At 38.1% G+C, this 14429-nt stretch overlaps 1 protein-coding gene across 1 annotated transcript in view; it reads right to left on the bottom strand.

Moving 5' to 3' along the window:
- STK3 (serine/threonine kinase 3) overlaps positions 1–14297 on the bottom strand; it is a 524086-nt gene extending 509789 nt beyond the window's left edge. Inside the window, exon 1 of the mRNA XM_044668614.1 lies at positions 14223–14297. Coding sequence (XP_044524549.1) covers positions 14223–14248 — 26 coding nt within the window. The 5' untranslated portion in view covers positions 14249–14297. The remainder of the gene's footprint in view (positions 1–14222) is intronic.
- Positions 14298–14429: the final 132 nt, after the last annotated feature.

The raw sequence follows: 14429 nt of genomic DNA on the forward strand, positions 1-14429 counted from the left end.
AGATCCAGAGCTTCTTCTCAACACTGATTCTTTTTCTTAATTCACTTCTATACCCTTACTTTCAGAAGAAGGCCTCAATGTGCTTTACAATCTGGCAGATCCTTTAAGTCCTCTTATCTTCACCTCAACATATTATCTCTACATCTTTTTCTCCCCTTTTATCTCCTCTGCTTCACTCAGCTTAACCCTGAACCAACCTACTCCTCTGATCAATCCCCAATAAACACCCAGTCTCTCTCTTTGAGTATTGGGGGGGGTGGGGGTGAGGGTGAGGGTGGAGGAGTGGGAGGGGAGCGCGCTCTCTCTCTCTCTCTCTCTCTCTCTCTCTCTCTCTCTCTCTCTCTCTCTCTCAATAGACCTAAGGACCCTTGAAATGTAACTCTACTGGAACTGGACAAATAAAAGAACTGTGTGAAGAAGAGAGCTGTAAGGCCAATTGAAGTTGGTGCCAAGGGAAACCTTATATCATCCATGTCCTACTTCATGCATGGGTATACCCTAGGGCTGAATACTGAACAACCTTCTTCCCTGCTCTCTATACCTTTAACACAGTGATCTCATTAGCTCCCACTCTCACTATCTAGACCCAGTCACTCCTCTGAACTTAATGTTAGTCATTATTATCACACTGACATTTCCATCAGGATTTCACATAAACTCCTCAAACTCCAAAATTCTGTATTTTTCCTCCTAAACCTCACCTCTTCCTTAAATTCTAATAGTTCTATTGAGAGTATCATAACCCTTCCAAATGCCTCAGTTCACAACCTCAGAATCATTCAACCACTCTTCTTTCACCTTTTACCTCTCACATCTCCTCAGTTTGTCAAATCGTGTTGATTCTACCTCCACTTCTCTAGTCACCAAGAACGTCCCTAGTGTGGGCAGGTCACATCTCACACCGAGTTAATGAAAAAAAAATCTCACCTTGAGAGGCAGCTAAATAGCACAGTGGTACTATGCCTGAAGTCAGAAAGACCCGAGTTCAAATATGACCTCAGATACATGCTAACTGTAACTCTGGCCAAGTCATGGAACCTTTGTCTGCCTCAGTTTTTACAACTGTAAAATAGAGATGATAATAGTACCTCTCTCCAAAAAAATCCAAGATAAAGTTTATAAAGCACAATGCTTGGCACACAGCAGGATAGGAGGCACTTAATAAATGCCTGTTTCCTTCTTTCCCAATACATCTCCCTACAGTCAGTCTCCCCATTTCCAATGCATCCTCCATGTAGTTGCCAAATTACTATTCCTAAAGCATAGATCTGATCATGCCATTCTCCTGCTCAAGAAGCTCCAGTGACCTTAGGCTCCAAGGATCTTTTCTTGTCTCTAAGTTAAAAACTTCCTTGTTTGGCAAAGCTCTTCATAATTTGACTCCAATAACTTTTCCATACTATAATTCTCACATATTATTTAATTTGCTAGCAATCTTCCTTCTGTTCCTTACAGAATACATTGTAACTCCAGCTCCTCTGCCTGAAATGTACTCCCTCACCTCCATCTTTTACTATCCCTAGCTTCCTTCAAAACTTAGCTCAAATACCACCTCCCACCTCCTTCAGAAAGCTCAGAAGTATTCCATTCCCCTCACATTAGTGCCTCCAGCCCCCCCCCATTTACTTTGTATTGACTTTGCATATATTTATATTTAATTTTCTACATGCCTATCCTCTACCCATGAATAGGACATAAGCTACTTTAGAGAAGGGATTATTTCCTTTTGTCATCTTATCTCCAGTACCTAGCACAATATCTGGAATAGAATAGGCTCTTAAAGCATTTATTATGCTTTCTGAATGAAAGAGGAAAGAATACTCATGTGTTTGATACCTTCCTTACTAAGAGTCTGAAATCAAATACTGTCCACCTAACTCATAAGACTTACTTCCTGTCTGATACTTGCTATCCATCACACTTAGGAAAGAAAAGGTTCTGAGCTTTACAAAAACAAAGGCATGTTACATTCTGAATTTGAAATTAAGAGGCCCTGCATTCCAAATTTGACTTTGGGTAATCTTGAAAAAATTTGCCACCCTTATGTAGGCCTCACTTGTTGCTATTCATAAAATCAATTCCCTTCCTTCTCTTAATCTTATGATCCTATGAAATTCCTGGGTTTGTAAATGGGAATTCAAATCAGTGTAAGTGTGACAACAAACTGGCTCTTTCTGCCACCTATGCCAACAGATTATTGGTGAATAAATTAATAAATAAAAGAACAAAATTAATTACCTAACTCATTCACCTTAGTGATTAAAAATTTGGAAAATGAAAAGGAAATTTTTATTCTGAATAGTGCAATATGAAAGAAAATGGAAAAATATCTTTATACCACACTCTTTATCCAATCCTTTAAGCAAATTGTCTCCTTGAACCACGTTCTTTTATTACTTTCTTTGTCCTTCTGCTATTTTTATCCCCTGTCAAAGCTTAAGTGGTAAAAGAGAAATAACTTGATGACCTATCTTATCCTTCACTTACTATTATGAGTTAACTTCAAAATATGTTGGATCCATTTAATTATTAGTACAATAAAATGCAGAGAACCCATCTAAGAAAACAAACACAGTGCTACAGATAAGGGCTCTTTCAGAAATAATGAAAGTCTTGTCTTTTCCATTCTGTCATAATCCTTTTTTCTAAGGATGGGCTTTTTGCCCAGAAATTCACCAAGATTGTAATTTCCTGGCAAAATGCCTTCACAGAAAGGAAATTGGGATTTTCCCCATCTTTCCTCATACTTAAAATCTTTCATTTTTTCCCCAATTTCTCCTCCTTTTGGACCAAATGAAATATGAAATGACTGTTTCTTTTTATTTTTTTTTTACTATTAAAAATCTATACTCAAGCCCAGATATTCACAGCATTCACTTTTTGAATAAAGAACTTTTTTAGAAAACTATTACAATATTTCATCTAAAATATATCTGAGTACATTCTAAAATAAATTTAACCCATCACTCTATGGTTATCTGGAATAAGTGCTATAAAGAAACTTCTTGTTTATTTATTTTGGAAATAGAATTATTTAAGAATAGAGAAATTGATCTCTTAAATCAGTTGTTTTTAAGTATGTAAGCCAGGTCAGGCTGGAGGTAAAAACTGAGGAGAAAAAAAAAACTGAAATCTGGTAACTCAAAAACTTGTCTCTATTAGTGTTAACTATCTCAGATTCTTTCCTTTCTTATATCTTTCTGGTTTAAGGAAAACAGAAACTAGGCCAGTTAAGAAATTTAAAGTAAAGGAAAAAGAGAATGGCAGTACACTTGAAGGTCAAAGGATACCCAGAATAGGTTCCTAAGAGAATGGAAACAAAAGCCATTCCACTGAATACTTACCTGATTTCTATTACCTAATTCATACTTATCCATGCTCAAATTCTGTCCCAAACCTGGAAATACACTGTGAGAAAGGAGCAAGAGAGAGGAAACAGGGAAAATTTATTAAAAGGGAAAATAAAGTTAATATAAGAAGTTCAGAATGTTGAAGTAGTTACCCTTCTTTGTGTTGTGTTCTCTATTAAGTCACACAAACCCAAGGACTATGTTGATTTCTCCATTCATAAATAAAGATTGAAAATAATAAACCATCTGTGTACATAACTCCATTGACAACTTCTGAAACCATTTCCTGCAGATGTATAGGCTGGTTCATCTTGCCTTCACCTTTCTTTGCCTACCACCCCTATCAACGTGCTGCTAAATATGATGGAAAATAAGCCCAAAAATAGTTTCAGCTTCTGCATTCCTATGAGCCTTCTCCACTAAGCAAATTCCTCTTACATTTGGAAACTATAATCCAATGTCACTTGACCTCCCTCTCAAGACTGGAAGACTATGTAAAGATTACTACCTGCGAACCTCCATACCAGTGGCCCAAAAGACAAATTTGTAAAATTTACTTGGAAGGCACAAGTAAAGCATTTTTAAAACACATAGCATTGTAAATCAGTAATTACACTTCACTCCCCTTTGCAGTAAGAAAATAGGCAGAGAAGATGTCTATTCTTCCTTTCTTACCTACTCCCTTCCTCAAAATGAAATGCAAAATAAATAGCAAGCAATACTATAGCACAGAACCCAAGTTTTCCAAATAGAATTTTGCAAATGAAAGCAAGTTTGCTTTCCCTGACAAATGAAAAGGAAGAAAGAGCAAAATACTTTCTAACAATGTTTACTATTATAAATTATTTTAGGTGTCAAATTAACAATATAAATTATTTGTAGACTTCAAAACACCTCCAATTCTACTGCCTAAATTCCTGATTGTTCTTTCTTTTGTCAATTCACTTATTTTCAGATGATGTTTTTCCAAATAATACAAATGCTGAAATTTCATAATATAAAGATCATCTCAAAGAATGTTAGTTTAGGAGCATAGATTAGAACTAAAAAGACATTAAAGTACAAGGATTCTAATGTTTTCTGTGCCACAATGATCACCTCAAAGAATATTCGTCTGGGAGTATAGATTAGAACTAAAAGAACCTTAAAAATTATCTAGTCCAAGGATTCTAATGTTTTGGTTTTTTTTGTGCCCCAGACCCCTCTGGCATTCTGATGAAGCTGATGGACCTCTTCTCAGAATAATGTTTTTAAATTTATAAAATAAAGTACATGGGATAATAAAAGAAACCAATTATACCGAAATAAAATTATCAAAATATTTTTAAAAGTAAATGTGGACCCCATGTTGAGAATCCCTAGTCCAATTTAGTTGATCACTTTGTAAATAAGTGAGGATCAGGAAAAGTGAGTGATTTACCAAAAGCCATACTAGTAGTAAGAGGCAAAGCCAAGATATGAACTCAAGTGTTTGAAGTCCAGAGCCAGTGTTCTTCCCAATATACCATACCATATTTCTGCCTAAGTACTTCTGGTTTGGGGGATTTTTATTCAAAGATAATTTCTTTTCCCAATTACATATAATAACAATTTTCAACACGTTCTCTGAAATTTTAAGATCCAAACTGTCTCCCTCTCTCCTTCCCTTCCCTACCACCTCTCAGAGATGATAAGTATTTTCATCATAGTATTATCATGCAAAATATACTTCCATATTGTCAGTGTTATAAAAGAATGTTCATATAAAACCAAAACCTCCAAATAAAACCATAAATAAACTAATGTAGAAGATAATATGTTTTGATCTGCATCTGACTCCAACAGTTCTTTCTCTGAAAGCAAATAGCAATCTTTGTCATAAATCTTTCAGAATTGTCCCAGACCATTGTATTGCCGAGAGTAGCTGTCTTTCACAGTTGATTATCATACAGTTTTGCTATTATTATGTATAGTGTTCTCCCGGTTCTGCTTATTTTGCTCTTCATCAGCACAAGTGGATCTTTCCAGCTTTTCCTGCTATCATCCTGTTTATCATTTCTTATAACACAATAGTTTTCCACCAACAACATATACCATAATTTGTTCAGCCACTGTCCAATTGATGGCTTAGATACTTGTTACATGAAATTTAAATTTTCTCAAGCAAAAAAGTGATACGGCTAAAATCACAAAAAAAGTGTAGATGACTGAACAAATTTCAATCAATCAAACCTTTATTAAGCATCTACTATGTACCAGGCAATATTCTAACTGCTAAGAATATAAAAAGAGGTCAAAGGCAGTTCATCCCATCCAAGAGCTTACATTCTGATGGGGGAGACATTATGCAAACAAATATACACAATGATATATACAGAATAAATAGGAATTAATTAACAGAAATGCCAAGCACAGTATCTCTAGGGATACAAGAAGAAAAAAATGTCTACATTCAAGGAATTTGCATTCTAATAGGGGAAGACTAGCAATAAAGGGGAAAAGAGACTAGAGGGAAGTGTTTTGCTCTGGGGAATAGAAGCAGGAGGGGATAATGGGAAAGGTGGCAGGCAGATGGTGAGATAGCCTGGATGGCTGGAGTCAATGTGAAACTGATGCATGATCATGGTGGTGTCCCAAGATAAGGCCTCAGGAGATGAATGGTTTAACTTCCCCAAGGGCCTGGGGGCATGAATTGAGGAAGACCAAGATAAGAGGATCCAGACCTCAGATCCAGTGATCAACATGTTAGTCCAAGTGGGCAAGAAGAAGTCAGCAGTGGCATGAAGATGATAAAGTGACTTGGGTAAATGGGAAGCTCAAATACCAATTCTATCATCCCCATAATAACCATACAAACACACACAAGATTAAATATTAGGCTAGAAAATGAAAGATTATATCCTGAACATATCAATAACCCTAGCCTGAGATTCACAAATCCACAGAAACGGTAGACTATCAATTTCCCAAACTTTAATAATGAATGTGTGCTAAACAGAACTGGAACACTGTCTAAGAAGAGTAAGCTGTTTCTATGTAACTGTAAACATTTATATAACAAAAAACATATAGCTGATTAAGTCAATATTTCACTTTTCATTTGCATTTCTGGTATCATGTAGACTCAGAGTTTATCCGAAACCTTCCCTCTCTGATACATACTATAATTAATAAAACCATTATTAAGTACTCTCTGTAACCTCCACTCCTGCAAAGTGGCCTGACAAGATAAACAGCTTGGAAAGGCTGAACATCAACATATATATGAATATTCATAGTGTGAATATAGTGATCTTCTTAATTGCATTACTGTTACTTGAGGCACACATAAAACAAAAAACAGGTGCAATCTTCATAGAATCACACTAATTTTAAGGGTTCAAAGCAAATCATCTTTCCCACTACACTTAAGATTCAACACTTTTCTTCCCAAAGACATGGTTTCACTGATTCAGTCCCTTAATGAAGGATTATTTATACAAGAGCTAATTCAAAATTTTTAAAAACTGGATCTTATGAAGAGAGAAAAATTAATAACAGAGTTCCTATCAAGATGGTATCAATTTTCATCTTCAATGATTACAAGACAGAGCAGGCCAAAGAGGGAAGCAGTAAAAAATGAAGCTAATCCCATAGTTTTCAATGTGTCCAGCACTCCAAGGTCAGACTATCCTGGAAGGCAAATGAGCAAATTTGTCCAGTGACCTACAGAATAACCTGCACTTGTTACATTTTGATTAATAAACTCTGCCCTGTCAATAAAGAAATTTGTTTTGTTCTTTTCTAGGAGGCAATGTAGACCTATAGCAAATGCAATGAAACAGCAGCAACACTAGCTCTTTCAAGCACTCCCATGATATTTACTCAATTTCATTGTAAAATACAAGTATTTAAGATGATATATAGGGTGAAGGAGTCAAGGGACACAATAAAAAAATACAGGATTAAGTGATTTGCTTAAATTCAAATAGTAAGAACTGAAATGGGACCAAAAAACCTGAGTTTCCCAATTCTCAATATTTCATGCACAAGAAAATATAGAAACTGGTGGCCTAAAGTGAAAGTACTATGGCCTTAAAATTGCAGACCAAAGAATCAATAGAGAAACTAGGAAATACAAGTCTTCACAAATTATAGCCAGTTTATTTTTTGTTTATTTCCCTCATTGGTTCCAGGTTACAAGTCACTGATTTACTCCTTTAATTATTTAACCTCATAAATAGTTAATATAAATATCTAAAAAAGTAATGGGGAAATTATTTAAGATATTTACAACACTCGGCCATGATATGCCCTAAAATTTACTATTTAACAATCTCAACCACTTCTTAAAAAAATAGATGAATCAGTTCCTTCTGGGACTGACTGCCAAATCCAATAGCCTTTTCTCATCTTCAAATTCCTAGATAACTCTGCAACCTTAACACTGTTGACCGCCCCCTTCTCCTTGATATTCCCCTCTCCTCTCTAGGTTTGCAGAGCACCATTCTTTCCCAATTCTTTCTACCTGTTTGACCACTTCTCAGTCACTATTATCCAAATCATACCCTCTACCAATAGGTGTCCTTAGGGTTCTGTTCTGGCTCTTCTCCTTCTATGCTAACTACTACACTTGGTGATCTTACCAGCTTCTGTGGATTTAATTATCATCCGTATGTTGGTGAATATTAAATCTACCTCTCCTTCTCTCTACAGACCTCCAAAATCACATCTTCAGTTGCTTTTCAGCTATCTCAAACTAAATGTTCAATAAACACTTTAAACTCAACATGTCAAAAGTGAACTAATTATCTTTTCCCCCTAAACCTTTGCTACCTCCTTTTGTGTTTGAGTACATCATCTTCCCAGTCCCTTAGACTCACAACCTAGGAGTCATCCTATCCTAGATTCTTCACTATCTCTCACCCCCTATTTCCAGTAAGTTGCCATGGTCTTGTCAGTTTCCTCTCTAATATATATCCCCTTCTCTCATCTAATACTGCCACTACTCTGGTACAGGTCTTCATCACCTCATACTTGGACTACTTCGAGACCCAGCTGGTCAGTCTACCTCCAATTTGAATACCATAGAAGTGAACTTGAGTTTTCAAAAGCCATGCCAGCCCTTAGCAGGTCCTACTGAGCTGCAAAAACTTCAAGGAGAGGCTCTGAGACTGATGGCCAGGGAGATCTGTTGTCCAAGAACCAATCCTGCTAAATTCAATGGGGCTCACTGCCAGTTGGCAATAGTGATAAAATTTTCAATCACAAAGCCCTGTGAGGAAAAAAATTCTCAAAGATCACTAATGACAAAGTGGTTGTGGTCTACATTAGTAGATTCCAAATCTCAGAATGCTAGAGCTGCAAGGGAACTCAAAAAATGTATCCATTTCAACTGCTTAATTTCACAAACTAGAGAACGAGGAAAGAGGCAATTTCAGGAAGTTACAGTTATTTATCAGTAACAGAGCCAGAAATGAAATTAACACAGATAAAAAGTAGATTGGGGGAAAATATAACCTGATATCTGTCATGAAGATGAATCTGAGGACTTGGTTCAAGTGCCACTTCCTCTGTGAAACCTTTCCTGATATCTCCTGCTTAACACTCTCTCCCTCCTCATTTCACCTTGCACCTCAATCATTTGTGTATATGCTATAATCCTCCAATAAAATGCAAGCTCCTTAAAGGCAGAACTGTATGACTTTTGTCTTTGTATCCCCAGTGCATAACAAATAGTTGGCACTTGACTAACCTTTATGTAACTGAATTGTATTATTAGTGAATAACATCATAAAGAGCATTAAAAGACTGCCTGCCCTTTGATACAGCCATACCACTGCTGGGTTAGTAACCCAAAGAAATAATAAGGAAAAATACTTGTACAAAAATATTTATAGCCATCCTTTTTGTGGTGGCAAAAAACTGGAAAATGAGGGTATGCCCTTCAATTGGGGAATGGCTGAACAAATTGTGGTATCTGATAGTGATGGAATACTTTTGTGCTAAGAGGAATAAAGAAACGGAGGAATTCCATGTGAACTGGAAAGACCTCCAGGAATTGATGCAGAATGAAAGGAGTAGAACCAGGAGAACATTTTACACAGAGACTAATATACTGTGGCACAATCAAATGTAATAGACTTTTCTATTACCAGTAGCAACACAATGACCCAGGACCACCCAGAGGAACTTAGGAGAAAGAACTCTATCCACATCCAGAGAAAGAACTATGGAACAAGAAATGCATTAGAAAAATATTATGCTCCATCATGTAGTGCAATAGGGATGTGATTAGGGTTTTGATGTTAAAAGATCACTCTGCTGCAAGTAGGAATAACATGGAAATAGGTTTTGAACAATGATACAATGGAACTGCTCTTTGGCTCTGGGGGGGGGAGGAGGGGAGGAAGAGGGGGTGGGTATCATGAATCATATAACCATGGAAAAATATTCTAAATAAAAATTTTAAAACAAGAAAAAAGGGAATAGCATCATAGAATGTTAGAACTAGAAAGGCCTTTAATGATTATCTAATCTAACCCATTCTATCTTACAGATAAGAAAATTGTGGTTAAAAAAATGGAAAAGATTTGCCCAACAACTGAGGTCACATTACTGACAAGAGCTATAACCAGGGCTGCAACCTGTTTTCCAACTCTAAGTCTGGTATACTTGTAAGGAAAGCTATTGCAGTAATTTAGGTACAGATCATTAGGACTGGATTAGGATGGCCAGGATGGAAAGGAAGAAATAAATATCAATTCATTGGGGAAAAAAAACACCACCACCTATGTGAAGGAAATTTACCCTCCCCCTTTTCCTAGGTTGAAGGTGACCTCATCTCCAGTGGCAAAAAAAGGCAGCAATAGAGTCAAGTAATCATGAAACAGAGGGCAGAGGGAAGTTTCCTACACAGCCCCCTGGACTGCCCACCCTGGGTGGCCCAGGCCAAATAGAAAGCCACACAGTTGGCTCCCCAGACATGATGTGTGAGAGTTAGTGGGCAGAGAAAAACTTAGATAAAGTGAGGCAAGAGCAGATTTCCATCTCTTTTCTAATTTGGTTGTTGGAAGGACCTCCCTGTGAGTATGGCTAGGGGCCCTAAGGGAGGCCACAGAATAGCAAGCTAAATAGAGCAATAAGGAAAGTAAACTACATATCTCTCTCCTATTTTTCCATCTTTTTCCCCTACTATTTTTTTTAAACCCTTAACTTCTGTGTATTGCTCCTAGGTGGAAGAGTGGTAAGGGTGGGCAATAGGGGTCAAGTGACTTGCCCAGGGTCACAGAGCTGGGAAGTGTCTGAGGCCGGATTTGAACCTAGGACCTTCCCCTACTATTTTTTATTTTAAAAATCATTAATTTATGGCCAGTCTCATAATTTCCCCTCATACATTTTGTGCTCAGTAGAAGAAATGACAAGACTTGGTGATGATTCGGTCATAAAGAGAATTTAAAAAATCAAAATACATAGATCCAGGAAATACTAGAAGAAGAGAATGAAATTAGACTTATAGATTTGGAAATCTTTGGTAAATCATTGACTATATATGAGGAGATGAGTGCAAAAGGAATGCCCCAAGTGAGAGAAAATAGAGAACCTGGGTCAAAAGAACCTTGATAGTACTATCAGGAATCTGAAAGAAGAGAAATCAAAGGATCTGGAAAAGCAATATTAAGGTAGAAGAAACAGAAACCACAGAAACTAAAATAAATCCAAGAGAGACAAGAATTTCAATGAAGTGAACAACAATGTCAAATGTATCAAAGATATTATAAACAAACATTGAAAAAAAATTGCCAACCCTTCTTAGAAAAATCTAGTATCATCACTCTCCTTTGCCAACAGTTTTGGATTTTCTGTTCCTAATTCTATGAACTTGCTTACTTTACAACTTTTAATAGTTTTCCCAAGATTTCAAATACTATCTATGTTTAGCTTTCATTTATGGGCCTCTGTTTCCTTTTTTTCTGATATGCCAAATAATTTTTTCTTAGTATTGAAAAGGAAGAGTTTTATGGACATTGTACATGATCTTTGCCTAAGGATCAAGTGCCTTAGGGTCTCAATGTGAATTTCTGCAGCTTTGTCTTAGGACAGTGAAGGAGAACCTTTTAGAGCTGGAGTGCCAGACCTCGGCCCCCAGAGACCACATGCAATGCCCCTCCCCACCACCACATGCTGGGTATGCCCAGCCCCACCCCCATATCACACTATTAGGGGAGGGAGAAAGCACCCCCATTGGGCTGCTGGGCAGAGGAGGCAGATGATGTGAAAAAAATATCATCAGACATGGTGGAGGGGAGGAGGGGAGTAGCTTCACCCAGAGTCTCTCTGCCTTTCTAGTAATGAACTCTGGGGGGAAGGGAGCCAGGGAGAGTGAGTGGCTCCATGTCCTCAGAGAGCACTTTGCATGCCATCTTTGGCACCTGTGCCATAGGTTTGCCATCACTGTCTTAGGGTGTGCTTGTCAAACATGAACTCTTCAATCTCAAAAGATGGCAATCCCAGGAGCTTTAAGTTAAGTGATATGACAAATGAGACACCTGATAATAGTCACTTCATTTTCTATCAGAGTCCATGAAAAACTAAGTATTAGTTCTAAGGCAGAAGATCAAGAAGGGCTAGGCAATAGGGGTTAAGTGACTTGCCTAGAGTGTCTGAGGTCACATTTAAAGCTAGGACCTCCCATCTCTAGGCCTGGCTCTCAAACCACTGAGCCATCTAGTTGCCCCTTACAAACTACTTTTGGTTGCCTTAGCACTTACCTTCAAAATATTCATAGTTATTTTGTTCTTCCAAATTCAACTTCAAATCAACTATATTCTTGCTCTAGTCATTTCTCTGACTTCTATCATCTTCACTTGCCTTTCATTCTAAACATTTGTTTCTTCCTATTCTGATTTAGGTAAGAGAATGTACATTTGTTCCTTTATTAGTTGTCTGCCCCTATACACCTGCCATTATGAAATCTAAGAGTTGGAAAGGGACCTAAGAGGTCACACAGCCCAACCCATAGATGACCAAGAATTTCCTGCACTATATCCAGGCAGTGTTGGGAAAGGCTTAACAGAAATTTTAAATTAAAAGTCTGAAGACGTAAATTCTAATCTCACCTCTACCATTAATTAGCTACATACTCCTGAGCAAATTATAGTCTCTCTCTCTCTGATCCTCAGTTTCTTCATCTGTCAAATGGAAATTATACCATTAATCTTCCTTTCCTTAAAAGATTTACATGAAAACCAAATGAGATAATTTAATGTGAACTTTAAAAAAGTATACCATGATGGGGAAAACATGCAATATTTATTAGCTTTTTTTTCCTAAATAAGTCCTTCTAGACCAATTTGTCTCAAAGTGAAAGAAAAAAAAAAGACTGCTAAACAAATATAAAGACCACTGTGAAAAGTACAAACCATCATAAAAAATATCACCTTTATACCCTCTCACTCCCCAGTTTCCCCAGTATAAACAGTTTTCTACTAAGGCTCCCTCTATAATTTAGGCAACAAATCCAATGGATGGGGACTTCATCTTTCTCCCTACTTATTAACATCTATGTACCTCTGATAACTTTTCTTCTTTTATCTGGGATAATAGCCTTTATTTAAGAAAGGGAAACCAGAATTAGAAAAGCTTTTCTTCAGTTCAGTGTTTCTGGATGAGCTAATCAGATTATTTCAGCAATGTTGTCTTATTCTTTATTCCAAAAGATAAAAAAACATAACTTTGGCTTTCTCCAGTTAATGCTAAAATTAGTTCCCCACTGCATGCAATAGTACTAGAAAGCTTGTACATTTCAAAAAACTAGAAGGAAACTATCTAATGGCTTTCTGTTTCAAGGGAATTGATAGGTAATCCCTTTTGGAGACCACTTTTTTTTTCAACCTGAACAGATGGTTTCCAGGCCTTCAGGCTCACATGTCTAATGAATACAAGTCATAAGAGCTCCCAAAACTTCAACCTTTTTAATTAGTCCATGCTCTTGAATAAAACACCTTTTTATCTCAAAGTATATACAAAAATGAACTCTTTGATCTTGAAATCTTTTTTTTCCAAAATTAAGATCCTAGTAACAAGGTTATCCAACACCAAATAGCAAATTTCTTCAATCTCCCTTGAAATAGAAGTTTATAATGAGTGGATCTGCTTTAATTATATGCCCATTGAAAAGCACCTTCAATACACATTGCTATATTTGTAATACAAATACCAGAGTATATTCCAAGTGCTGGCCATAAATAAAAGTAGTAAGGCAACTGGCTTGACGTGTTCAATCAAAAAAAAAAAAAAATTCAAAACCTAGAGATTTTTTTTTAAGTCTTGATTCTAATTTTGGACTCTTTCTGTCCAAGAGCCAGAAGTACCCACAAGTTCAATGAGAACACCTGTCAATGAAGCATTTCCACAGAAGGGTTTTAGGAGGTCTGGCTCTATTAATATTTAATTCCTTAAACTGGGTACTAACAATCCAGCTTAACCGTCACTTTACTACCACGGGGGTGAAGGGAGTGAGGCTGACCCAGACTTTTCAAATAACCAGGGCCATCGGCCCTACATAACATCTTGCTACTGCGGCTGCTGCTGCTTCCCAAACGCTGGATTTGGAAGTCCACAGGCAGTGTGAGCACCCACCCCGTGCTTTGGTGGGGGGGAAGGGGAAGATGCTCCTTAAGAAGAAGCTGAGCGGCTTTCAGGCGGGAAACTGAGTCACACACACACATCCCCCCTCCAGGTCCTAAGCCGCCCCTGGGACCACCCCACCACCACCACACACACACACCCCGGAACTGACACAGCTATAGCCAGGCTCGACGGGCTGGGCCTAGTCGCCCCCGGCCCTCCCCCGCGCCAGCCCCAGCCCGCGCCTCCCGGCCGGGCGACAGGCGTGCACGCGCGGCTCCTCACCTCTTGGGCGCCGGCGGCTGCTCCATGGCCCGGGGCGCAAGGGAGGGAGAGGGGTGGCCGAGCCGCCGACCGTCCCGGGCAACGGGGAACCTCTGCGGGGAAACTCCGAGAAACTCGGACCAACTTTGCCGTCACTCCCAGGCGGATCCTCCGCCTCCCGCTGCCCCGCCGGCGGCTCTCGCGTCCTGCCCCTCCCACCGCCCCGCC

This window comes from Gracilinanus agilis, chromosome 1 (assembly GCF_016433145.1).
Source record: "Gracilinanus agilis isolate LMUSP501 chromosome 1, AgileGrace, whole genome shotgun sequence".
In the NCBI taxonomy this organism is placed as follows: domain Eukaryota; kingdom Metazoa; phylum Chordata; class Mammalia; order Didelphimorphia; family Didelphidae; genus Gracilinanus; species Gracilinanus agilis.